Source organism: Lolium rigidum, chromosome 7 (genome assembly GCF_022539505.1).
Source record: "Lolium rigidum isolate FL_2022 chromosome 7, APGP_CSIRO_Lrig_0.1, whole genome shotgun sequence".
NCBI lineage: Eukaryota > Viridiplantae > Streptophyta > Magnoliopsida > Poales > Poaceae > Lolium > Lolium rigidum.
The window spans coordinates 281,051,264-281,078,430 of NC_061514.1; the positions used below are offsets into that span (position 1 = coordinate 281,051,264).

At 42.0% G+C, this 27,167-nt stretch overlaps 1 protein-coding gene and 1 long non-coding RNA gene across 2 annotated transcripts; both read right to left on the reverse strand.

Annotated features, from left to right (window-relative positions):
• Window positions 1-10,153: 10,153 nt before the first annotated feature.
• Window positions 10,154-16,997, reverse strand: LOC124672836 (syn-copalyl diphosphate synthase-like). Its single transcript, XM_047209001.1, has 13 exons — window positions 16,926-16,997; window positions 16,499-16,814; window positions 16,225-16,411; window positions 15,825-16,039; window positions 15,327-15,447; window positions 15,134-15,246; window positions 14,829-15,055; window positions 12,458-12,573; window positions 11,864-11,962; window positions 11,576-11,777; window positions 11,332-11,460; window positions 10,457-10,648; window positions 10,154-10,372 (listed from the first exon to the last, which is right to left on the reverse strand). The coding sequence occupies exons 1-13, from the start codon at window positions 16,995-16,997 to the stop codon at window positions 10,154-10,156; spliced, it is 2,208 nt and encodes a 735-aa protein (XP_047064957.1).
• A 4,792-nt stretch (window positions 16,998-21,789) lies between these two features.
• Window positions 21,790-23,416, reverse strand: LOC124677707. The gene is made up of 3 exons (XR_006994204.1): window positions 23,307-23,416; window positions 22,978-23,226; window positions 21,790-22,689 (listed from the first exon to the last, which is right to left on the reverse strand). It is a non-coding gene; the product is annotated as an uncharacterized LOC124677707 (long non-coding RNA).
• Between the last annotated feature and the right edge of the window lie 3,751 nt (window positions 23,417-27,167).

The window sequence follows — 27,167 nt, forward strand, 5'->3', positions numbered from 1 at the left end:
GGGGGGGGGGGGAATAGGCGTTTTAAAAACTCTCACGGATTTGGCTTGTAAGAATACGGAATTAAACTAACGTTTATTTTACAAGCACACATCCTAAATATGCTAGGCTCACCTAAGTGCAACAATAACAACTAGAGCTAAGCAAGATATGCACAAGATATGTAGCACAAGTGATAGCAAGATATATGTACTTCAAACACGATGACTATCACAAGGAAAGTAAGCTCGGGTATAGAAATAACCGAGGCACGCGAAGACGAGGATGTATTCCCGTGTTCCCTTCCTTTGCAAGAAGGTACGTCACGTTTGGAGGGGTGGAGGTCCCACGAAGGATCCGCCAATGCCACGAAGGCTCACCCTATTCTCCGAGCCAAACCCACAAAGGATAATGGCCCTTTCCTTATGGTTAGCTTTTCCTCCACTCCGGAGATGGTAAGCTCCAAAACCACTTCACAAGCTCCACGAAAGAGAAGCCCGGGCCTCTTCACAATCTTCCTTGAAGAGATCACCGGAGCACCAACCACCAAGCCAACTAGGAGGTCATCCTCCAAGAGTAACAAGATCACGGTCTCTCACTCGAACTAATCGTGGTGGAGAGCTCAACACTATGCAATGATGCAAAGTAAGAACACTAGAGGTGTTTAAATCCTTCACACTCAAATCCCACCAAAGCAATAAATGCTAGGATGAGATTAGAGGGGAAGAACAAGGAGGAAATCAACAAATGACTCCAAATTCTAGATCCAAAGGGTTCCCCTCACTTAGAGGAGAAATGGATTGGTGGGGATTGTAGATCTAGATCTCCTCTCTTATATCCCTCAAGAATGAGCAAGAATCATGGGGAGGAATCAAGAGATAGGGCAAGTTCTTCAAAGTCAACAATGGAGGAGAGAGAGTGGAAGAACTTATACAGCCCAAGGTGGAAGAAGGCCTATTTATAGCCCAAGCCAAAATCTAACCGTGGGGGAAATGACCAGCTCAGCATCAGTCGAGGAAGCCGGTCAACTGGGCCTGGGGCCAGGCCATCCGGTCCAGGGGCCGGTCAGACCGAGCCACAGACCGGACCGTCCGGTCCAAACCGGACCTCAGGCCGGGCCAACACCGGGCGAGGCTGAAAATCTTACTGGATAGTGCCGGTGTGCACCGGTTCAGGGGCCGGTCAGCGCTGGGCCAGTCGGTGTACATGCCAGTCCGACCGGGCGTGAGGCCGGACTGCTTCAGGCCAAAACCTTTTTCTTTTTCTTTAAAATAGGAAATGCTCCCGAACTCCGATTGACATGAAACCAATTTTGTTGGAAATATAACGATAAATAGAACCCAACAAAAACGCAAGAGACTCCTCACAGGATATTTTTAGATGATTTTAGAGAGGGAGTCTCCCATCGTCAAGAAACGGCGAAGACGTCCAAACTCGAAAATGCAATAGAAGATGCATTAGGATTCCGTTTTCTATGAACTTGGGCTTGTTGTAAAGCTAGCAACAAGCTCAAGAACCTCACACAGAGAAACACCAAGAAGCAATAGGGATATGCAAAGTATGCAAAGGGTTGAGATCCCTAAGACGATGTGATCAAGTTACCCAACCGAAAGCCCCTCTTGATAGCGCGACTATCTATCCTATAACCCGATCTCCCAACAACCACCTTGAGACCGGTAAAAGGAAAACCTAGCAAGGCCATACCTTTGCCTTGTGCATCCCGCTTGATCTTGATGATAACTCTTCAAGCTCCACTCAAGCCGAAATGCCTCACTTGATCATTGTTACTTCGTAAAGACTCAGAAATGCTCCCCCATACACCATGATGGGAAAGCTCCATTGATGCACATCTTCACATGTCCATTATCACCAAATGGACGGAAAGATTCAAGTATATGATCCCCTTGAGATGCTCAACTTGAACTTGCCCAACTCAACCTTGATGACGATCACCACTTGACGTCATCCTCTCATGGGCTATATGAGATCTCACTTTTGATGCATGCCCATGGAAAGATACCTAACCCACATAGGCAACACAAGGGAACATATATGATGGGTTAGTTCATAAAGCATAATTGACATGGCTTACCATACCACATGACTTCTCGTGGCACATTCTTCATGCTTCATGTGTTGACCAATCTTGAATCTATTCTTCACTCTTTCTATTGGTCAACCTTGTATCTTCTCATGCTCTATCATACTATCTTGAGGTGTATATAGAATTCTTCATTTATTTGCATGCTCTAAACCTTAGTCAACCATAGCTCAACTTATGAGACTATCATGACACCGACTTAGAGCCATAACTTGAATTCTTCACTTGGAATCAAGCACTCAAGATTTTGATCATTCATTGCTTATCACATAAGCTAGAGCATGGATAATATTGAGTTCCACATAAGAACTCCATCTTTATTTCTACTTCTTGATCATATCACATATATATATCTTCAAATCGATGATCTTGATGCCAATACACAAGGTATATCTTTATTTCATGGCATCCATACTTGAATCCAACACATGGAATACAAGTAGTACCTATGGAATATTCCTTCATATAAACTCAATGAAAACATTAGTCCATAGGGGTTGTCATTAATTACCAAAACTATACATAGGGGCAAAGTACCCTCACACTTTCCCCGGGAGCCCTAAAAAGGCTACGACCTATCAATCGCACCCTTAGTTCTTGTTGGCAGCATGGACCTCAATTAATGCAGCGGGCCATCTGTGGATTATCCCCCCTCACAAAATTATAACCATGATACACCAATAAGAAATTCAATACCATAGAGATGCATGTAACGATACACACCAACTAATGGCCTTGTACGGAACTTGCACGGCGGAGATATAGGGAGCAGTGTTGTCCAGGTGCAAGAAGGAGGTTTCAGGTAGATGGCTCCTAAATTACATCTTCGAATATCATCTTGGAGATGTGGCTATCAGGAGATCAGTGGGAGACATAGTAGAATCTCTTTACCATGTGGAGAAATGTGTGCCTAGTGGGTTCACTTATACCAATGTCACCCTTAAGAACACATCAAGCCAGCTCTTTTATCTCCAGATCTACTTGACGATTGGAGTCCTCAGCATTCTCCGTACTCTGCACATCCTGATTATTGGACGTTTTCTTTTGATAAATATATAGCTCGATCACGGAAAACTCGAGACACTATATACATGCAGAAGCACAAACCTGAGCTCATGCGTAAAGTTTCCGGCAGATTGAAGAGGTTAGGTGCTCAAGCCAAGAATACGTGTAAAGGTCCAGTTTCTGGCCGGTCAAGCAACCATGCCTTCCGGAGCATATCTCAACTGTGCGAACCAACTGTAGCGCTATATAAGTTATGATAGTGTTGCCGATTATTCCGTTTTTTCCTTACCCTCTCATTTCGGGTTCACGTGCTCTGGCGGTGTCCCTGGCGCCACCATGAGATCGGATCGGATCAGGCTTTATCCTTGTCTTTGTATACATACAAACCGCTCGGGAGATTGCTTCTCCACCTATTGATCGATCTTCATGATCAACTCTCGTCGAGCACTTCTCCTCGGCGACGGTTAGGGTTTGGAACCATGGCAGAACCGTCTGCCTCGGAAACCTCCAATCTGATAGGAGGGAAGGAAGGGGAAATCGATGATATGTTCTCGCACCTTGAACTCAACGACGATGAACTAGATGATGTCGTTATTGGGACTGAGGAAGCCAAGGTGTATCAGCAAGCATTTAGATGGTTTGCGATTGGGAATGTACTCACAAATCGGTCGTTCCACTCTGAAGCTCTCTTTGAGAAGATGAAGAGTGTATGGAATCTGGCGCGCGAACCAAATTGCCGTGAAGCTGGTGAGAATCTTTTATTTTCCAGATGCATTGGTTGGGTGATTGGAAGAAAGTTGTTCACCAGGGTCCGTGGACCTTTAGGGGATGGGGACTGCTCATAGAAGATTATGATGGAATTAGGACACCAGAGAATTTTGTATTTATTGGCATGCATGTTTGGGCCCAAATTCATGGAGTGCCGGAGCTCTACCAAAAGATTGAGGTGATTGATGATCTAGCCAGACGAATTGGTAAGGTGAAGGAAGTCCAGATGAACCCAAAGTTATTCTTTGATGGTAACTATGTGCGCATTAGAGTCAGAATTGATGTAGTTAAGCCCCTGATGCGCTTTGTCTCTCTATCACTCCCTGAGGGGAGGAAAAGGTTACCGGTGAAATATGAGAAAGTACCTTTCTTCTGCAAGTGCTGTGGTCTAATAGGCCATGATCATGAGGAATGTGGAGATGGGATTTGGGAGGAGAAACAACTGCAATATGGTACATCGATGTTAGCTGTTCGCAGGGTTAATCAAACGGCGCCAGCTCCTCATCATTTTACACCTAGAGCCCTGATGAGAGGTGGATGGTCTGGAAGAGGTGAAGGACACTCGCTAGGGCCGAGAAAGAGATCGTTGGATGACGCTTCTCAAGATGATGAGGGAGATCTGAAGTCTACTGCAGACAACCCAATGAAAACTGATCAGGCAGAGATTGAAGAGGAGGAAGATAACGATTCCAATACCAATACAAGAAGGAGGCTTACTGTGGGGGACAAAGGGGTGCAAGGAGATAAAGTTGATGGTAAAAAAGTTGCTGGCGATCCTCGTGTTCCACCACCCCCACCCCTATATGTGAAAACTAAGGAGAAGAAGCTTAAGAAGAACATTGGAAATGAAAAACTTTTGGAAACATCGGCGGCCTCCCTCGAGGAGGACCGCGGGCCCAATGAATCTTCTAAGTTTGAACTGCTAGGGTTGTGGGCGATCCGAGGCAGTTCAAGGATTGCGCAGCTTGGTGCGGCTGCATCGCCCTAGTTTGGTTTTCCTCTCGAAGACCAAAATGTCAAATGTTAAAGTGCAGAACTTGTGGTGGAGTTTGGGTTTTGATCATGCATTTGGTGTGAAAAGCGAGGGCTTGAATGGAGGTGTAGCCTTGTTTTGGAATGACGATTCAGTGGTGTCGCTGAAATCTTTTAGTCGTTCTCACATTGATGTCCTGATAAAGAATGACTCAATGGGGGAGGGTGAGTGGAGGTTTACAGAGTTCTATGGAAACCCTATGCGAACAAGGATAAAGAGAGACTGGGAGTTGCTGCAGTTCTTAAGGAGGGAATTTGATAATCCTTGGATCTGTGCGAGCGACTTCAATGTAGTGCTGGATACCACCGAACAGATTGGTGGCAATGAAAGGCAAGAATGTATGATGGAAGGCTTTAGGGAAGCTATAGTGTACTGTCAGTTCTCTGATTTGGGCTTCTCTGGCTTGCCCTACACATGGAGGAATAAGCAGCAGTCCCCTAATAATATCAAGGTTAGATTGGATAGGGCGCTAGGTGATGTGTTCTTTATAGAGAAGTTTGACAACACATATGTCCGTCATGTACAAACTACGTCATCTGATCATTGTTGTCTCTTGATTACTATTAAGCAATCTGGCTGCAAGGTGGAGGAGGTGAAAGACCTTTTCGTTATGAGAATATGTGGTGTAACCACGAGAGGTACAACCAGGTTGTGGAGAATGGTTGACAGGCAGGTGCCTGAAGTCTTGCCGAGGGAATAGGCGAATTGGGCCAAATGCAGCATAACCTGATGGCATCATCTCGAAATGAGTGGGTCAGTTAAGAAGAAACTTAAATCTATGAGAGGGAAGCTAGATGATTTAAGATCCACATCCGTTAGGTCGGGTCCGACTAGAGAAGAATGTGATCTCATGAATAAAATTTCGGACCTCCTAGCAAGGGAGGAGGCTATGATGAAGCAGCGCTCTCACATTCAATTTGTTACATGAGGGTGAATGCAACACATCTTTTTTCCACGCGAAAGCACATGAATGTGCGAGAACAAAAAAGATCGTGACGCTGAAGAAACCTGACGGGACCTATATAACGTCACAAACTGAGTTGGAGTCTCTGACTACTGATTTGTATACTAATATCTTCACTGCTCAGGATCAGATTTCTCTAGAGATTATTACACGGTTCCTTCAACCGAAGGTGTGAGATATTATGAATGAGCACCTCCGTTCTCCGGTTACTGAGATTGAAAATGCATTATTCATGATGTATCCAAATAAATCACCAGGGCCGGATGGTTTCACGGCAGGTTTTTATATCGGACATTGGAATGTGCTGAAGAATGATTTGCAGTGCGGTGTGGGGGTTTATGGAAGGAGGACAGATGCCTGAGGTAGTAAATAACACAATTCTGGTACTTATCCCTAAAGTGAAGCAACCTCAGGATCTCACACAGTACAGACCCATAACTCTCTGTAATGTGCTCTATAAGATTGTTTCTAAGGTTCTAGTGCTCAGGTTGCGCCCTATTTTGGATGATTTAATTTCTGAAGAACAAATTGCTTTTGTGCCCGACATGTTGATCACGGACAATGTTATCACGGCGCTTGAGTGCATACACTATCTGAAGAAGAAAAAAGAGAAGTCTGGGGCGTGTGCACTAAAGGTTGATATGACAAAAGCCTATGATAGAGTGGAGTGGTGCTTTTTTAGGGCTATTATGCTTAAAATGGGGTTTGCCCGGGCTGGGTGAATCTGATTATGCAGTGTGTGAAGTCTATATCGTTCTCTGTAAGGATGAATGGACAATTCTCAGAGTATAACCTTCTAGAGGCATAAGGCAGGGAGACCCGATCTCGCCCTACCTCTTTCTTCTATGCTCGGAGGGAATGAGTGCCATGTTGAAGTATAATGGACAAGTTCATCTGGCTAGGGGAATCAGGGTTGGAGTCCATGCCCCATGAGTGTGTCCCATCTCCTATCGCTGATGATTGCTTAATATTTTCGTAGGCATCAGTGTTGGGGGCTACCAGATTGCATGCAATCCTGGAATCCTATAGACAGGGTTCAGGTCAACTAGTAAATAAAGAGAAATCGGCAATTTTTTCAGTGGCAATTGTACTGACGATATGAAGCATGATGTCCACTCGGCGACATGTATTACCTCTGAGGCGCTGGGAGAGAAATACCTTGGACTCCCTACTGCTTTGGGACGATCAACTGATTCAGAGTTCGAGCACATCATTACTAAGATAAGGAAGTTAATAAAAGGGTGGACTCCTAAAACCATGAGCAGCTCGGCGAGGGAAGTGTTAGTAAAAGATAAAGAGCTTTGGTTGGGTGAGGGAGGAGATCTTGCAAATCTTGTGTTCTTGAGGTGGCTCTAATGGTGGTGAGGCTTGGCAGAATTTGTGCAATGATTGAGCAAGCAGGAAGGTGGAAGAAGGGGGGTATAAATACCCCCTCTCAAAATCCAGCCGTTGGTGACTTTCGAGGGCAGGATAATCCGGCACCCCCCAAAAAATCTGGCCCTGGAGAAAAACCGGCCAAATGTCCGGCCAAAAGTCCGGCCCCATGCCAGGGAAGTACTGAGCCACATCGCCTCTGGTCCTTAGCCAAATTTTGGGGGCCGGATATTTTGAAAATATCCGGCCCGGATTATCCGGCCTGGTGATACTTTTTCAGCTTCCTTTTGACTCGTTTTTCCACACAAGTCACTCATATACATGTATCTATATAATCCCTGCACCACTTCATCAAACATTAGTGTATCACATACATTGACATCAAACACACAAAACATATTGTGAGAGATGTTCTTTCAATCTCTCCCTTTTTGGTGTTTGATGACAATATACTGGATTTGCAAGAAAATCACTATAGAGAGCAAGCATGTTGGCAAAACATAGAGGCACTCCCCTACATGTGTGCATACAAGTAATTTGCATTTGAATACAAATACACAACATATAGGTGCGAGGTGCCTCAACACACGAGGTATCCAACATGAGCTCAAACAAGAGACATAGACATATATGAAGTTGAGACAAGGTGATAGAAATCATACCCATATGGAGATATATAATACCGAATATATAACATCACACACCATATAATAAACCTTGATCTCAACATATAGAAATCCAAAATCCTTAACATAATGTCTCACATCCACACATAACACATAGTTTTGAACAAACAAACCAAAGATCCTTAACATAGTGTTCCACTTACTTAATGAGCTGTGTCAGATTATCGAAGAAACTCTATAAGAAAATCACAAGCTGTGTTGCACGGTTTTGGTGGGGAGGAGATAAGAAAAATAGGAAAATTCACTGGAGGAAATGGGAGAAAATTGCGATCCCTAATCGGCTGGTGGCATGGGTTTTAAGGATTTTGAGCTATTCAACCAAGCTATGTTGGCTAAACAAGCATGTAGGCTAATGGATAGGTCGGAGTCTTTGTGTGCTCGAGTTATCCAAGGCAAGTACTTCCATGAAAGGGACTTTCTGATGGCAACAAGAAAACGCAACAGTTCACATATATGGAAAGCTATTTTGTACCTCCATTAAGATCTGGGATGATCCCTGGATTCCTTCACATATTAAGAAAATACCAGTGGTAAGATTACCTGACTCCGAGGTGGTTAAGGTGAATGAGTTGCTATGTCCTGATTCAAGCCAATGGAACATGGAGAAGATAAATGAGAACTTTGTTGAACCTGCCATTTAGGCTATATGCTCCATCCCGGTTGGCCGCTTCATGGATGATGTCTGGGCATGGGATCCTGAGAAGAGTGGAAACTTTATTGTCAGGTCGTGCTACAGATTGCTTGCGACCCAAAATATTGATCCAGCTCAAGAATCCTCATCTGGAGACCGTGCAGATCGTCTTTGGCGATTGCTCTGGAAGATGTCGGTGCCGCCCAAGGTGAGGTCGTTTTGGTGGAGGGTAGTAAATGGCTTCATTCCATGTCACCAAATACTCAAATACAGACATATGGACGAGATCTCCTTTTGCAAATCATGTGGGGCTGAAGAATCCATAATCCATGCCTTCTTTGAATGTACATGGGCACCCTTATTCTATTGACTTCTAATCAACACAACTATATTTCAAATCAAAATAAGCTGTAAATTAAAAAATATGTGCGTCAACAAGGTGATTCCATTCCGACTATCGGTTTCAAGTTTTGTTTGGTGTAAATCTCCAATTTTGCGTTCTTGTTTAAATCGTTTGTGACCAAATTTTATCAAATTTATCGCACATGCTTCATTGTTTCAAATTTTCTTTTACCAGTAGCTTCACCTCGCCGTTTTGCACACTTCTCGTGTTGTTTCAACATACGTAGACGAATATATCTGCAACTCGCTAGTATAATATAACTTGTGTATATATGTGCGGCGTGGCATGGTGGCCTTTCTGCGCACCATTGTGGCTTGTGCGCGGCTTTGTAGACGGTGGCGTGGTGCTGGTTGTAGTTGTGAGAGGTGTCTTACACGTAGGTATTGTAACCGCCTTGGCCACCGTCGGCGACATCGACATGGTGGTATTTCCGAGCCGGCGTGGTGTGTCTTAAACGTAGTCAGAGTACCCTGCTCCCGGAGCTGTAGAAGGTGGTGGAGGTGCTCATGGATGTGTCCATCTTTGTTGTGATCCACTCGCTGCACCAGCGGCGCTCATTGGGGCTCCCGTCGTTGCCGGTGTTCCGCTTGCTCCCTTCCGATCCACGTTGCGTGCTCACCGCCGACCTGCGCAAACCTTGAGAAACTTTTGAAGACCAAGTTCAAAGATGACGATGAGGTGTGGCGGGCGCAACGAAAGGCAGCGATCATGCTGACACAGATCACGATGATTTCCACTCCGTCGAATTCCGCGTGCTAACGGCGAGCTCATAGGTGGGGCTCGTGCATTGGCGGCTACTCCCAGTGCCGGCCACCGTTACTTAGTTCAAGTGTGGTGGTGTGAGGTAAGTTCAGCATGTGAATAAGTGGTGAGACTCAACTTGAGTAGAGAGGCAACCAAACTCTCATGTGAGCGATCAAACGAAATGCACAACATTTTTTTGGGTCACACGCTGCATCCGTGACTCCCAACGCCTTTCCCCGAGAGCCCTAAAAAGGCTACGACCTATCAATCGCGCCCTTAGTTCTTGTTGGCACCATGCACCTCAATTAATACAGCGGGCCATCTGTGGATTCTCCCCGTCACAAAATTATAACCATGATACACCAATAAGCAATTCAATACCATAGAGAAGCATGTCTCGATACACACCAACGGATGGGCTTGTAGGGAACTTGGACGGCGGAGATATAGGAAGAAGTAGATGGCTCCTAAATTACATCTTCGAATATCACCTTGGAGATGTGGCTATCAACAGTTTCAGGAGAGCAGTGTGCGACATAGTAGAAGCTCTTAACTACGTGGAGAAATGTGTGCCTAGTGGGTTCACTTATACCACTGTCACCCTTAAGAACACATCGTGCCAGCTCTTTCATCTCCAGATCTACTTGATGATTGGAGTCCCCAGCATTCTCCGTACTCTGCCGATCCTGATTATTTGATAGTTTCTTTTCATAAATATATAGCTCAAACACAGAAAACTCGAGACACTATATACATGCAGAAGCCCAAACCTGAGCTTGTGTGCAAACTTTCCGGCAGATTGAAGAGGTTAGGTGCTCAAGCCAAGAATACTTGTAAAGGTCCAGTTTCTGGTCGGTCAAGCAACCATGCCTTCTGGAGCATATCTCAATTGCGCGAACCAACAGTAGCGCTGCATTCCCTTGACAGTCCCGGCTAGTCCAGGTCACGATCCACTGCTTCCACTGCAATTGTAAAACGAACATGGATAAAATACTAGAATTAGCTATCAGCCTGCCAAAAGAAGATAGAAAGAGCTAGAATATCCCACAACAATAAAAAAAAACATCGGACCTTTGATTTCTAATTAAACAATTTTCTCCAATGTTTTCACTTAAAAATGCCGAAACATAGACTTCCACTTAATCATTATACTAGATCTAAGTATCTCCGCCATCCTAATTCACTTAATTGCATGCATGTGTCAATAGAATTAAAGATCGGAAGTTCCAATGAATTATTGCAAAACAGAAACATCTTTGTGAAAACATATTTTCATGTAAATACGTTACATAATTTCATACTACCTCCATTCCATAAAATAAAGCATATTAATTCAGTTAAAAGTCAACGCTTTCTATGCTTGACTAAGTTTAGACACGAAAATATAAACACTTACAATGTGAAATCTATATCAGTAGGTTCAGCGTAAAAAGTATTTTCTTATAGTGTTTTTTTTTTGCGGGTATAAGTATTAATTTTTTTGCGGGGGTAAATTTTAATTTTTTTGTGTATATATGTTTAGTCAAACTTAGAATACATGACTTTTGACTAAACATATACACCTTGTTTTCTGGAATGGAGGATAAGAAAGAGGTAAAGATCTATGCTAGTATGGGTGTAAGGTTGTTCATGGCATTTTACGTACGGATTCACAAAGGTTGTCAGACGACGCATCGTCAAACGAAAGGAAGCTGATATGCTCATGAAGTGCATGTAGTAGGCTGCTTTCCGCTGAACCCTTCGCTCCGCTGCAAGTGTTAGTTACATGGAACTTCTGGAGATCAGATTTCAGAAGATTACAATCATATCTCCTTTCTCTTTCTCTCTCTCTAAGTGCAGCAAACGAACCTTTCTATGTTGTTGCAACGGTCGCCGGTTAGTTTACTAACGAAACCTTCCCTGGTGCTGTCTGGAGAAGTACTACGTCGGAAGTGCGAGGAGACGGCCTCGGCGAGCACAGCTGTGCGAGCCCATCCTAGGCGCTCCGTTGCTCGGTTTGGCTCGAAGATGCTGGATGCAGCTAAGAAGTAAGCTTGCAACACACTCTTTGGAGACACACCATACATTTCAAGGTTTTTCCACTTGGACCACCTGCACTTGTACGTTATGAAAATTGGAGTCAAGTTAGGGAGGCATGATAAGATTAAACTGGACGAGAGGAGAGACTCGATAATCACTTTTTTATGCCATGCAATTCAAGTCGGCACATTCTTTGGAAACTGCTGAAATCAGCTTTAGCTGCCTGGAGTAATATGTCGTTGTTGATAAGATACATCCTGCAAAATATGTTTGAAACATCTAGTAAGGTATGTTTGAGTGCACTGCTCTAGCTTGTCACACACCAGTATATGCATTTACCAACCCAAAAAACACTGGAGCCCACAATTAAATTAGGCCCCCAATAGGGCGCTGCATTTAAAGACACGACCCAAGGATAATTTCCACTTGGCACGTTCAAAATGCAAAGTCGCCATCCCGGCTGTCGTTGGAAAAATCGGCCAGCTGGTGTGGCGTTGCCCCTGGTGCGCGCACGCGTACTAACGTGAGCGTGTTATAAATCTAAAAAGAAGTCTTATTCTTATGGGTAAAGCTTGTCTCACATATCTAGTAGCATGCTTCATAAGCAAGCAAAACACAACAAAAGTTCGTCTCACCTTATAAGTTGGGTTTCTATATATTTATTATCCGATGTGGCACTAAACCATAGAAAGTATATATTTGATTTGTAAATCAATCAACTTTGACACATATGATATCTTTGGAAGACTTGCCTGTAGAGGACCTTTGCGATCCATACATCATTGCTGCCACCATATTGCTCTAGATACATCCTTGTCTCGATGCGTGGCAAACTAGCTTTCCAGGGCATGTCTAGAGCGTATCCGACCTGCTTGGTTTTTTACAAAAAAGATACCACAACCATGAATGCTGATACTTTTATTTTGGTTATTATGTGCATTTTCTAATGCAGACACCAGGACCATATGAGTGGGTTATCTACAATTATCTATCAAAAGATCATTTTCATACTTAGTCCCATCAAGATTTTGTAGACTAGTGCCGCGCAAATATATTAACACAGCCCTGGCAATACCCGTTGCATGCCAAAATGGCACACACGCCACCACTACCTGTGTGCTACGTAACACACCATTACTAGTATGTTAGTCGCATCCTCTATTAACCACATTCCACTAGTGGTTCTATTTATAGTGGTATGTTCGTGTAAGTAACACACCCCTAATTGTAGTGTAGACTTGAATAGAAAATGAAATGTGTAGTGTAGCGTAGAATTCATTGTGCAATGTAGCCTGAAATTTGCAGGTATTCAAAATGAGTGCCAACATTTTGGCAAAAACGTTGATTGACTTCCATTTCATTTAATTTGTAGCACTCAATGTCCAATATTTAGTAATGGCCATGCAAATTTTTGTGGTCAATTCTAATAAGTAGTTTTGCTTATTTGTTAACATTTTTGGACATGGTGCCGCACGTGGTGTGAACTAGAAGGGAAAGAAGTCACGGGAGGAAATCACTGGAAAGGGCAAGAAGTGTTGGTATGGCACATGCGAAACACCAGAGATGGAAGCGCGATATGACCACTTTGCGCATCAAGAGTTCGGAAAATTGACGGAGCTCAACTTACCCGAGGGCAAAGCCGCCACAATATACCCTTGCGTCGGAAAAGTTCAGGATAGACACCAAGCCGGAGGAGAAGGAGCACCGTCAGGCCGAGGCACAGATCTATAATCCCTTGGTGTCGCATATCATCAAGAACGAGCCAAGTGTGCCAGAGTACACAACTCGGTGTTCAATCCCCACAAACATAGGCTCATCGGTGCACAAAGAGGATGACCATGAGAGTGACGACATTTACTGGGACGAGATCTAGGATGGGACTGACGAGGAGGCCGACCCCTGTAAAAAGAAGGATGGCTAGCTAGATGGGGAGGAAGCTAAGTAGAGATGCTTAAGATATCATAGTTTAATTTTATAATGAACTACTAGAGAGTCTAAAAAAATGCAATAATCTACTAGAGTTTGTAAATTATGAACTGAACTTCTAGAGTGTCTAAATTCTTTGAAACTGTGTTCTATTAGTTTTTGATTGTGATGTCTGTGTAATTTGTTAACACTAATGCTGCAAAAAGATCACGCGTACACCAACTGCCAACTGTGGCTATACAAGTGCAATTATTAGTAGATTTTCATAAATCTTCCTCGTAGATTTCTAACTAGGATGGTATTTATGTTTTAATTAAACATGTTTTGCCTGATTTGTTCGTAGTTGCGTCCAAAAAAAATATTTAATTGAATTGTTTTCTTTTATTTTTTCTAAATCCATCCCCTTGTAGGGCATGGCAGGATTTCCTGGACCATGTCAACATTTTCATTGATCACCACATCACATTAGAGATGAACCTGCTCTAGATGATGAAGAACGGGGGCTTCAGGTTCACTTCACGAACGAGGCAGACCGAACGTTTTTTCGGTTGCTCTTGTCGGAGAGACCTTGCACATGCCTATAAGATGGAAACTAGGAGAAGATGCATGCTCTATCTCGACCATGTTGATGACGACATCTAGGTGTTTACAAGTACCACGACGACTCGGACGCTTCTGACGATGACCGCGAACCCCAAAGGTGATGACAACATCATTGTGTATTAAAACAACTAGCTAGAGGAGGACTCTAACAAGTTAGTAATATGATAGTTGTCGAATATGTTATATGCTACTAGTCTTACTGTTAGTTGTTGAACATGTTATATGCCACTAGTCATACTATGTTAGTTGTTGAACATGTTAATTGCTATTATTCGTGTTGTTATATGACATTAGTGTTATTGTTACTAGAAATTAGTCAAACACAACAACAATTTTTTTTATTACTATAATGGTCTGTCCCTATAGTGGCATGCCACCAATATTTCTATTACTGATGGCGTGGGACCAACATGCCATTAATATGTTTTTAACTAGTGGTGCGGATCCAACACGCCACTAAAAATTTATACTAATGGTTCTGTATTAGTGTTGTGACACCATTACGCCACTAATAACAATTTTTTGCATGTCACTATTATGCATTTTCCTTACTAGTGCTTTCCCGAGTATATAGGTCGTGATGACATTTGGTACCTCCCCTGACAAGTCTTTGGCAATGAGCCATTTGTCTTTTAAGTTGTGGGAGTCTCGCCTATCATGAAGGAACTGATGGCTAAAGATTTCCGCCCGTTGGAGATCATCCTCGCCTAGGAAGGCGACTTGGCAAGCACGATAAAGGCTGAACGCACATGTCAAAGATTTATTCGACTCCCTTGCAAAGCAAAAAAACTCTCCATCCATTTCGAATTGCTTCAGCGCACCTGCATTAAGATGTAATCATAAAAATCAAGCTTCTGAACTCGTAGGAAACTAGACTCTTGCTCACTAAAAAATCTCACGTGGAGAGACATGGTAACCATGCAGACGGAGGAGACGAAACCCCATGGCAGTGTCATCGATATCACGAAATGGAACATCACTCGTACAAAACAATCCCTTGTCACTCCAATACCTGTTAAAAGCTCGATACTGAAGGAAGCATGACAATAATATAGGTAAAAAATATATATTATTAAAACACCCATCTCATACCTGTAGACGTATTCTAAGCATTCCTTAATTTCACTTGTAAAGTACGTTGATATGCCCAGCCGCACTAACCGGTCCACTAACCATAAGTGCTCGAAGAGATCAATTGGATAGAAAGTAGGTGCTGTAAGGGAAATAATGAATCAGCATCAGTAGGATGCCAAAAAACGTGATGATGGAGGTAATAACTCAATCATAGAGGTTCATAATAATATAAGGCATTCCATTTATACGTGAAGTTTTCTTAAAGCAACTTATATGTAAAGTTTAGCAACATAAAAAACTACTAACAATATTGTGTGTTTGTTCTTTTACTCATACTTTGGGATTTTTTGTGTGAATTTCAATTGCGAACAAATGGTTGGGATCAATTGGGTCATTAGATAAAATTATGATGCCCAATATGATTTGTTGGATCTAAATAGTACTTTCCATGACAAACGATACATAATGTAGCATTGTGACATACTAATCGACATGTATAAGAAGAGTATTCTTTACCTCCCCCGTTAAACTTTTTGATGATTCCGTCAAGAAACTCAAGGCATTTATTGTCGCCAGTTTGCATAAGAGCATAAGCGGTGGATGCAGGACATGACATAATTGAGCCATCAGGACACCTGAGCTTAAGTATTCTTTTCCAATCCACGTCTTGCATTCCCTCAAGACTGAAAAGTAAACTTGTGTGTGCATTGTGCAATAAATCTTTAGGAATCCTACAAATGGGTCAACCAGTCAATGTTGTATCCCACACTATGTTTCAATGCATGATTTTTCATTGAAGAATTACAAATTTGTTAATTTTTGAAAGTTCACAATCAATGCATTGTTTCTAGAAAATCTTATGGTCTCACTGATATAAACTTTGTCTGTATAATCAACCGTGTATATGTTTGTGCACCTCGCTAGCTTTTGGTCTCTTTTGGCAAATACATCTCGAAGGGCATACTCATCACAATGCACATCCAGACCTAAGTCAACCGCCATCTCTAATAGTCGCGGAAAGATTATCTCAAAACCACCTAACATCCAGTCGTCTAATTCCTCGTTCTCTAGCCTCCACCAATTTTCTCGAATAAAAGACAAACCTACAATGAGTAGTTGATTTCCTTAGGTTGAAACTCCAAGATATTTTTGACCGAAGAACTGCAATGGTTATAAATAGTTACATTTACCTTTTTCTTGCTCATCCTCGTGGATGTTCCATGACTTCAGTGCGATAATACAGGCTAAGGTATTGATCATTCGGTCTTGGACCAAGAAGAAGGCCTCGTCGCCCCATGAACCATCTGACAGTTGATTTTGAATTATCCAGTGGATACTAGAGGGAAATTGTGGGCTGTCTCCGTCCATGTTTTTTACAATAGCAACCCACGCCGTATCATATGCTGAAATGCTGATCTCACCATCCCCTATTGATCTCATCATTGATCTGATGTCATTGATCAGTTGTGGCATTTTCTTTTTTTCATCCTTTTGGGAGATTTCGTCCTGGATATTTATATTGATATCCAGAGATATAATATTATATGTGACACAAATAATTGTGTAACCTCATACAAATCCTGCATCCACTTGCCATAGGATATAATTTATACACACCTTTTTTCCATCTACCTCTAAAACAACTTGTTTGATAGATGCTTCCAGTGCCTCTTCATTTGATACCTTCATTATCCACCCTATAAGTCCAGAAATATTGAGTGATGTATGTAACATGTGAATGTGGTCTCTGATAAATTTTTAAAAGTGTGTGCGAGTAGTGGTCAGGTCAATCAAGAATAAATCCAAAAATTAGTTTAATTATTATTCACATGATGTCATAAAACAATATGCCACTACATGAATATTTTTCCAACTAGAGTGAACCATTCTTTCTTAGCTATAACTCACTTGAATTTGGAAAAACTTGGTTACAATCACTTACAACTTTATTTTCGGAAAAAGGATAAATCAGTCTCTGTATCGATTAATGCACACAACCTTTATTATAGTAGCAGACATCGAACCTTGGTCAATTTGTATTTATACTAGTAGGATAGATAAATCACGATATATTCCAACGTCCCTAGAGTCAGCCGGGCTCCTAAAGTAACTCTCGGTGGACCAAGAACTACCAAAATCGCGACTACAAATTTCTTTGTGCAAGTGCAGGCTGCGTACATGGGTCGCACATTAGCAATCACTACGGAAATAAGGAAAAACAAAATCTAATGATGGACCAGTGGACGCAAAAGGAAAAGAAGTGGATCACTAATTACATTGATGATGGTGGAAGATAGGCACTCCCTGTCACACACACGTACACCCGCACACAGACGTACATAACTTACCCCTTGTCTACTAAACACTGGGACGCGGAGATTCAGTATTGGCGAACTTGTCAGATAGTGTAAGAAACACACAAATACGTGATGGTTCACAGTATAGTTGGAATGATTGAACATATTTTCCATTTTAGCGGAACATACAAAAACCAATGATTTTACTTCTTTCGATATGCATTTTTCTGGAGGTGAACTTTATTCCTGATTACTGGTTCATGCCAAAAATTTCAAGGGTTTGAACCCCCTCTTTGTAGCAACAATTCTGGGCTATTAAGTGTCACAGGTCACTAAGGGTATGTATAATGGTAAAGGCATGCCTGCCCTTACTCCGCCACATCATTTAGAGAAGAGAATAGATATAAGTCATACAATACATTATCTCTTACAACCATCCCTAACGGTTAATTGTTATTAACTAATTTTTTTGAAGGAAATTATTTTGCTAAGGGAATACATGTGGTACGATGGAGAATATAGCTTCCTTTATTTTCGAAGAGATGATCCCTTGGCTAAGGGAAGAAAATCTTCTCTCTTTATTCTCTCTCTTCTAACTAAGAAAAAATCCGACATAAAACCTCTAAGAGAAGGCTGACGTCACCATATTGTACGTGCTCTAACAGAGATAAAGAACATCACAAAACAAATTATGATCGATGTATATTCGCTAGGCCAAGGGGTTCCATTAATTATACACACGATTTGAACCTTCTCCAAACATTTAGATTCGAATTTGTGTGGTTTGTTTACCCATATCGAGTATTCTTTGGGGTGAACAATATTCCAAGTTGCTGATCGGTTACTGTAAATCTTGGGAGAGAAAAAAAAGCACTGATCAAAACTAATGGTGGAATAAAATTTAGATAATGTGAATCAAAATTTAGTATAGGAATAGGAGTTCACTAAGTTAGACAAAAAAATATAAAAACAAATCCCAACATGCGAACATAATTTTAAAAGATGTGTGGGCGATAGGGACAACGGAAAGAACCACATGGATCTAGATAACATCGTGGGTGTTGCTCCTCAAATTATTACTCATTTAGGACAGAAAAAACATACTTCATGTTCCCAGAATTACCATGCACTCTAGGTTTGATCAAAGTTAAAATTTTCAGTGTTTAACAAAACATGTAATTAAAAACATCAACATTTGTAACAATGAATATATATATATATATATAGAGACGCGCTATTTGACTCCCTGGGTGCAGAATATTATTCTACACCCCGCCCGTCCGACGCGCTGAATTCCAGGTCTGGACACTCAATCGTTCCCGCACGATCCCACCCGTTCTGCATGTGACTCGACATAATATTACGGCAGCCAGACCCGCGCACAAATCCATCCCGCTCGTTGCATGTGAGGTAAGTTTTTTTTTGCATGTGCGGCGTAACTTTACATGATGCATGCCAAGTAAATCCTAGACTACGGTCTAGTCATGCGAAGTAAATCTTGTTTAAGTGCAATGTAAACTCATACCACGAACTAAATTTACATAGCAACTCACAGGTCAACAATTTTATATAGGTAGTTGTTCGAAAAAGGCATAATCATATTCGGGCAAACACATATCAAAAATTCAATAATAACTAAATACCTAAACTGAATCTGTTTTTTGGGACGTAAGAATTCCACAGCAAGCGCATAATTTCCACCGAGATATTCTGGCGTCCCAAATGAGGGCTTTTAGATCCACTAATTACAATTTACTTCCCATCTAACCACTTATTACTCACATAGCTGAGCTACCCCAGGGAAGAACAGAACTGACCAACACCATCACGTCAGCGTCTTGCCTGCTAGCTCCTGCCTTTATCTGTGTAATGGCTAAAATCACATAGTTTTCCTCAGGATTTATATCTTTCGGCTCCTTGCGATAGCCAGCTAGTCCGCAAAAAGCAATGCCGGATTGAATTGTCAGGGGAGCTGATATCCCGTACGATGGCACTGCTGTCAAATTCAACCATAAGAGCCCAGGCGCCTCTTCTGGTGGTGGCCTGAAGCCATCGGTGGGGACGGGAGCTCCGGTATCGACCACTGCACTGCATGTCTCCAGCACCTGCCCGAAGAGGACATATTGTAAGGCGAGCCGACTGTGCTGCCTCTGTGCTTCCCGCTATCAGCCTGGCATTTTGATGCATGTCATCACAGGTCAGATCGCTTACGCAACCAATAAGCAGAAGATCAACTAAAACAAGAAATATCAATTGGGATGTAATTGGTGGAAAAACCCTAAATGAAACAGAGTAACACAACCTAAAGTATTGGATTCAAACTTGAGCTCACCTCAGGCCACACGGGGCCAACACAAAAATATACAGATCTGTGGACAAGAACTTATTGATGAAAAATCTAAGACCTAATCAGAACTTTCCCACATTATGATAGTGGGCTGCAGTACAAGGAAGTACGAAACATGGAAGACATAAAAATTACTAGAACTGAGCAGAGTAGGTTGCAGCTTCCTTGCAAGAGACAGAGAGATGCTAATGAATAGGTCTAGATAGAGTATTGTTTGCTAAGCCAGTAACTAGTATATGCATCTCATAAAAGATTCAGTATAGGCATATATACTTCCCATCAATACTAAAGCAAGCACTTGCACATGTACAATTAAAGAATGCACAAAGGAAATTAGTGATCGACTTTTTATACTGCTACCACTCTAGCATATGTTCTGTATCGAATCTCTACGTAGCACCATTAGCACTTCGTAGTTCTCAAACAACTCCCCATCACCAAAATAAATCTCAACTGGAAAATGGTCACTTATATATTAGAATCTGAAGACCATATACACCATTTTGCATCAGTATGGTGAGCAAATCAGAGGACTGCAAATACTACTTTTCTATCTAATCCAAAAGAACTTCTGGTGTAATTTTTTTTGTCATCTGACGTAATAAGCTTATGTATCTAGGCACTAGTTTTATAGCGTAAACATGAAAACTACATTTCCTAGGTGCCAAACTCATGATGCACAAAGATAACCGTATGATGTAATACACTTACCTGAGTAGACACAAGTTACACGGCACAAACACAAAAGCTACAAGCTAATACATCATGCATACCCGTCAAGGCTAACTCCACATTCCTTACAGTCTGTAAGGGAAAAGTACGACATAAGCAATTTAGACATGGAAACCTGCAAGTGACGACTTCAGGTCACATGATCATATATAGGGCAATGTGAGTGATACATACAATCTTGAAATCCTAAGGAGTTATCTGTCCATAAGGATGAACAATCCTATTAACAAGGTATGTTTGTTACTAGACTGTGCAAAAAAAGAGGTTAAATCTGCAAGCCAAATTGAGAGCTTGACGAAATAGGATTTTGTTTCAGTGATAAATTGTCGATGTATGTATTATATTTCAGGAGTAGCTAATGCATCGTGTGATAAGAAGTATTGCCAGCTAGTAAACCACAGACAAAAGGGCCACATAACTACTCCATGTGTTGTGCTTAAAGGGAACATGTTGCTGAGGAGAATAATTATTTTTGCAACAAGGTAATTAGCAGAATGATATGCCGACAAACATACTTCTTTATTTTCACATATACTCATTTCCAAAGACTAACTAAAACTGAATTTATATTAGCTGCATCTTTGGTGCTTGTCAGTATATAGATGATTATCTCATCCTGTATGCAAGAAACTTTTTTGTGACCTTCTGGGCTTCTGAAGCTAGACTAGATACTTACAAACCATAGTTGAACTATTCTTAGAAAAAAAAAATTAAAGCTCAGTGATCCACGTATACTCATAGACATATATGACAAAAGATGTACAGTAAATATGACTGAATGCTTCAAGCTGGTAGAAGAGCATGCGAGATTGAATCAAGATGACCAATAATCAAAGAACATGTTAATCAGTAACTATACATCCGAACTGGAGATTAATAAATCTGAATGCGTTCGTTAATTAAAAATTGGTTTCTACAAAACAGTATTGGATTGGAGAAACATAGCAGGGATACGGCTCGCGATAATCTTTTAGCATAATATAAACACGGATAAGAACAAACCAACTGTTGTTCTTGGCCACCAGTAAGCTCACCTTGTTCGAGTAAAGAAGTTGTTGAGGAATCACTGGTGCGCTAGTACCATAGTACGCTGCAGCTCCTGATCAGCAGGTGTTAAATAAGAATCGAACCTTCTGCCTGACGTAAGAATTACCAGCATGCCTTGAAATGACAATAAAATCATGCAACATAGCTACTGGCATTGTAGGGTGTCTGCTTAGTACCACACCATCAAACAACAACCCGTATGGCTTCATGTGCCAGAAAAACAAAAACGAGTAAGAAAAACCGGCATGTCTCATTCTCAAAACGTGACCTTAACTGTTTTCAATGGCCCTGGGAATAAACAAAGCATTAAAATAAACAGATTCTACTTAATATACTCTAAATAACTTTCTGATGGTTTTGGGAAAAAATCTAACGTGGTGAAATTCATCCCTATATTTTATAGAAAATGTTAGTTTGGACACAACTCCATGCCACTCATGAACCAGCAGCAAGAAATTTTTGGAAAGCACTATATTTCAAAACAAAAAAAGCTGAAAAATTACATCAGGGTCAGAAGAGACTATGCATGCACTAATCCACTGCCGCCTGATACAGTTTGGAACTTGCATTCAGGCAGCTAAATTTGCAGATGGCCAAAAAAATCCTGTTAACTTTAAGTTCAGGTTCTTCTTATTTTCTTTATTGAAAACTTTAGGTTCAGGTTCTTCTTATTTTCTTTATTGAAAAAGAAGGTTCATGTTCTTTCTATCTCACGAATCATAGATTTTGGTACTGACTTTTAGCTAGCTCCAAGGTTACGGAAACAAAAATTCGAAAATTTAAATCCCTAAAGTTACTTGTACCGACCAGACACGGGGAAAAACAAAAATTGATCAAAGTGTTACGAATTATTGTCTCCGTAGTCCCACTGTGGTCAATGTTTTTGTGTACTCTCCTTTCCAGTTGAAAAATGAAGCTGCAGCTAGCTTTTTGATAGTACCATCAGAAAAAGCAGAACCTGATTGGCCAAATAAGTGAAACTTCTTATTAGCTATGTTGACCAAATGATCTAACCAAGAGAAGAAACATGAGATCTTTCAGATGAATCTACGTACACTTTGATCACACACAATTGTAGTTATTTTAGTCTCTCAATCATTATAACTTCCAGAGTTTCTAATTGACTATCAATTATCAAACACAAAGATGCAAGAAACAAAAAATTTACATAACTAGTAATCTTTGATAACACGGAGAGTCCCTACAGTCATAATAATCATTCAGAAGTTTGAGGAATATCCCTGACCTTGGGAGGCAGCTGAAGGTTGGAGAACTTGAACGGGATCTTGAGGTCGGGTCGAAGGTTGGAGCTCAACGTACAGAGGTCGAGGTCGATTTCAGAGGCTAGTGGAGGTCTGAGACCTCGGGTGCTGGTGGAGAACGAGATCGCGGGGAGTCCCCTTACTCGATCCAATCCGGAGACAAACACGTACGAGATGCCGCTTCTCCAGCCGCGGCAACAACGGGAGTCCATGCTCAGGTTGCTGCTAGAATCCTGCTCCCAACGTTTGACCAATCAAATTGGGAACACGAATTTTGACGAAAAGAGGAGAGATGTCGGGAGAAGATTGCTACCGGCTGTCCTCCCACGAAGATGATGCCGCCGACAGTCCAACCGCCGCGACGAGATGAACCGCAGAAACGCAGGCAGACGAGGCCATCTGCTCGACGCCTGCCGCTCCCGCCGCCCGTCGCTCACCCTCTCACGACCCGCCGCCGCGTTGAGCCGCTCGCCGATGTCTGCAACCAGCGCCCGCCGGCCACGACGCCGCCGAGATAACGCGCCGCTCGCCTACCCACGGAGGCCGGCCGCCGGCGTAATCCGCAGCTGCAGTCCCTCGCGCCGCTCGCCTCGAGCAATCCGGATTCCGAACTGCCCGACGCACACCAGCTCTCGATTGATTCATTCGGAAAAAAATTGCGGTGCCTAGTAGTGGGCTACCTCTTGCCCCACGACCACGGAAGGGCAAAAACCGTCAACGTAAAAAAACAAAATATATTACTACGGTGCGAAGGCTGGGCCGCACAAGGTTTGCTGGATGGTCCGGTTCGGTAAATCGACCCGGGTGTAGAATTACTTATTCTGCACCTAGGTTGTTTAATAGAGTTTATATACATACATATATATATATATATAATAAGAACATGTATTTTATGATGATTCTACTAATATTTGCTACGTATTGTAAATGTTGATATTTTTTACATACTCCCTCTGTTCATATCTACCCTACATTCTAGATTTGGTCAAAATCGAATTTAGGGTAGTTATGAACATTTACAATATCCTACATTCATAACTACCCTACGTATTATGTAATTAGTCAAAGTTTACTAAATTTGATTTTGACCAAATCTAGAATGTAGGGTAGTTATGAACAGAGGGAGTATTAGATATGTGGCGAGTGGTATGATAACTGAAGGAAAAGCCAAAATCAGTGTGCAAGAAAGGTTATTGAAGCACCCATGTTTGAAGCATAACTGACATATTTGTGTAGCACTGTCGGTGTATTTACCTAACACTCGCTAATACAATGAATTGGATTTGTAAATTTAGATAGCCTTGGGCCAAGTATAACCAAATAGAGCACACTGTCTTATGTGTAAATGTATCTTATTTCAATGATCAAATAGCTAGCTAGCTAGCATACGTTCACCTTTACTTAATACTTACCTATATAAAAGTTGTGTTCACCTAATGGCTTTGTTAATCGGGGAGTGACGCCTTGGCCGAATAGAAAGCTAACAATCATTATACTTAAAAAAAACAACTTAGACTTAAGATATAGATTATATCTTACCATGTCGTCGATCGCCCACTTGGGGTTGGTATATGAACTTTTGTCGCCATTGCTTTGTTATCGGCCGGAGCAAGGGAAAATGGAGAAGTGACGTCTGCATCGCTTCTTGCCACTCTTCTTTCTTTCCTTTGCTGGTAACAAAATATGTCATTAGCTGCTAAGCACCATTGATTGTATTTATAGACACGGGTGGATCCAGAGTGTTAGGCCTAGTTCTTTTGGCGGCTACTCCGAGAAGCTGCCCTCCCCCCAGCTTCCTGGGGAAGCCGGTGACAAAATTTTGTGAGGCTTCCAAATTAGTTTAGCCTAAGCTATTCTAGAAGTTTCGGAAAATTTTAGAACCGGCTTTCCCAGAAAGCTAGGTGGAGAGCAGCTTCTCCGAGAAGCCGCCAAAAGAACTGGGCCTTAGCCATGGGGGGCAAATGACCCCACTCAATTTTGTTTGTGTCTTTGTAGATTTTGATCCTGGGTCCACCCCTGTTTATAGAAATTTTTCCTTTTCACGTGTTTGTTAGGTATGTCATCGTAGAGCACGATCTCCTATTTTGCGTGTGTGTACATCGATGTCACGTCACAAACGCTTCTAAATTTGGAATCATGGGTGCATGTTCAAACCGTCTAATTTAATCATGTACGAAAGAAAATACAAGAATTTAAATTTAAATATCACAGTTAAATGCCTATATCATTATAACAAGCAGATGCACATCAATGTACCCAAAATATCATAGCATTACAAACATTAATCTACAATTTGTTCAATTTTCACACAATAACATTACAATCAGATAATATACATGAATTCAGCAGAGGACAATTAGAAACAAAAAGTATATATGGAGTCAGAAAATAATAATTTTATTTCATCTCATGTAGCTCTTGGACGTGAATTCCGCACCTCCAGAGAGGACACATTTTTGCATAAAGAAGCTATAGTGTCCCTTGTTTTCGCAAACATTTCTGGGGCATAGGTTCATGCTGCAAGTTCATCATTGTTTTTTTCCATGACCTTACTGGGTACACACATAAGAGCCACACGATACGCCATCTGGATGCTAAGGGCACTGAAATAGAAATACAATAATAAGTTGCTTAGCACAATATAGTTGGTATTTACATAGTTGAGATCAAACAATATAGTTATAAATATTTCAGCATAGAAAATCTGTCTATTATGATCATTCACAATATTTGGTAGTAAACAATAGAATTTAGTACTTAAAATTAAGATTGTGTATCTTACTCTATCTACTAGAGAGTCCTTGACTAAAATTGCGTGATTCTATTTCCTATTGTTGTTAATATACCGGATAACTAATCTTGTATGTAAGATATGTTTGATGTGTTTCTTCTCTTGTGTGTTTTTTTAATTTGTACCAATAATTAAGCCAATAGGAGCGATGTGTGATGTGTTTCTTATTGTTCTTCATTTTGTACCGAATAATTAAGATTATACAAAGATATATGCTATCTTTACTTTTATGTTGTGTGTTTATTTTGTATTGAGTAATTAAGCCGCAGTATAGGAGAAGACAGTATAGGAAAAGACGTATAATAGGAGAACAAGAAAGTAGTGGACCCCACTCATCAAAGGCTTTGGCGAATATGAAAATTTACGAAAGAGTGGGGTCCTAACTACAAAATCAAATGACCTGGTAGATGAACGATTCATGTCAATCAACTTCTGGCTTTAGTTTGCTTTTGCAATAAGAGGTGTGTCAGAGTGATACGGACCCCTTTGTACCCATGTGAAAAGTTTGTGGACTGGCTCGTTTCCACTTTGCTGGTTTTTCTTTTACCAAATCTTCCCACCAAGTTTACGTTTTCACATGTCACTTCTTTGTCCCACCATCACTAGTAAGAAAACCTTTATAGTGGTTAGAATGTTGGTGGTACACCTACTTTTTACGATGCCACTAACAATGTTAATGGAATCTGAGGAAAAACAGGACGCACGGGTCGTCCTCCTCCAAGGGCGACTCGGGCGAACCCTAGCCGCCGCCGCCGTCTTCCCCTCCCCCTCCTTTCCCCTCCTCGTCATCCCCGGAGGCTGCCGCCGGCGAAGCCTGGCGCGGCCGATGATGGGGGCGACGTGATCCTCGCGTGGTCCGCTGGTGCGGTGTTAGGAGGCACGCCTCCGCGCCGGGGGGATGGTCCCGGTTCTGGTTGATCGCGGCGCGGGCGGTGTTGGGGGCGGCGGCGCGGCCCTGGCCATGGCGGCGCAGCCCTCTTCGCCGTTCCTCGCCGTGGCCTCGCCGGGAGGGTGGTGTTGGGGGCGGCGGCGCGGCCCCGGACCCTGGCGCGGTCCTCTCCTCCTTCCTCGCCTTGGCATGGCCGGGCGGGTGGGGATGGGGGTGGATCGCGTGCTGCTCCTTGATAACCCACAAGTATAGGGGATCGCAACAGTCTTCGAGGGAAGTAAAACCCAAATTTATTGATTCGACACAAGGGGAGGTAAAAAATACTTATAAGCCTTAACAACTGAGTTGTCAATTCAGCTGCATCACGGAAAAGCACTAGTAACAGGGGTGAAGTGAAAGCAAGCAGTAATATGGGACCGAGTAATAACGAGTAACACGGTAGCGATAGCGAGTAATATGAGAGCAATGGCACCGAGAAAATAGTTGATACTACT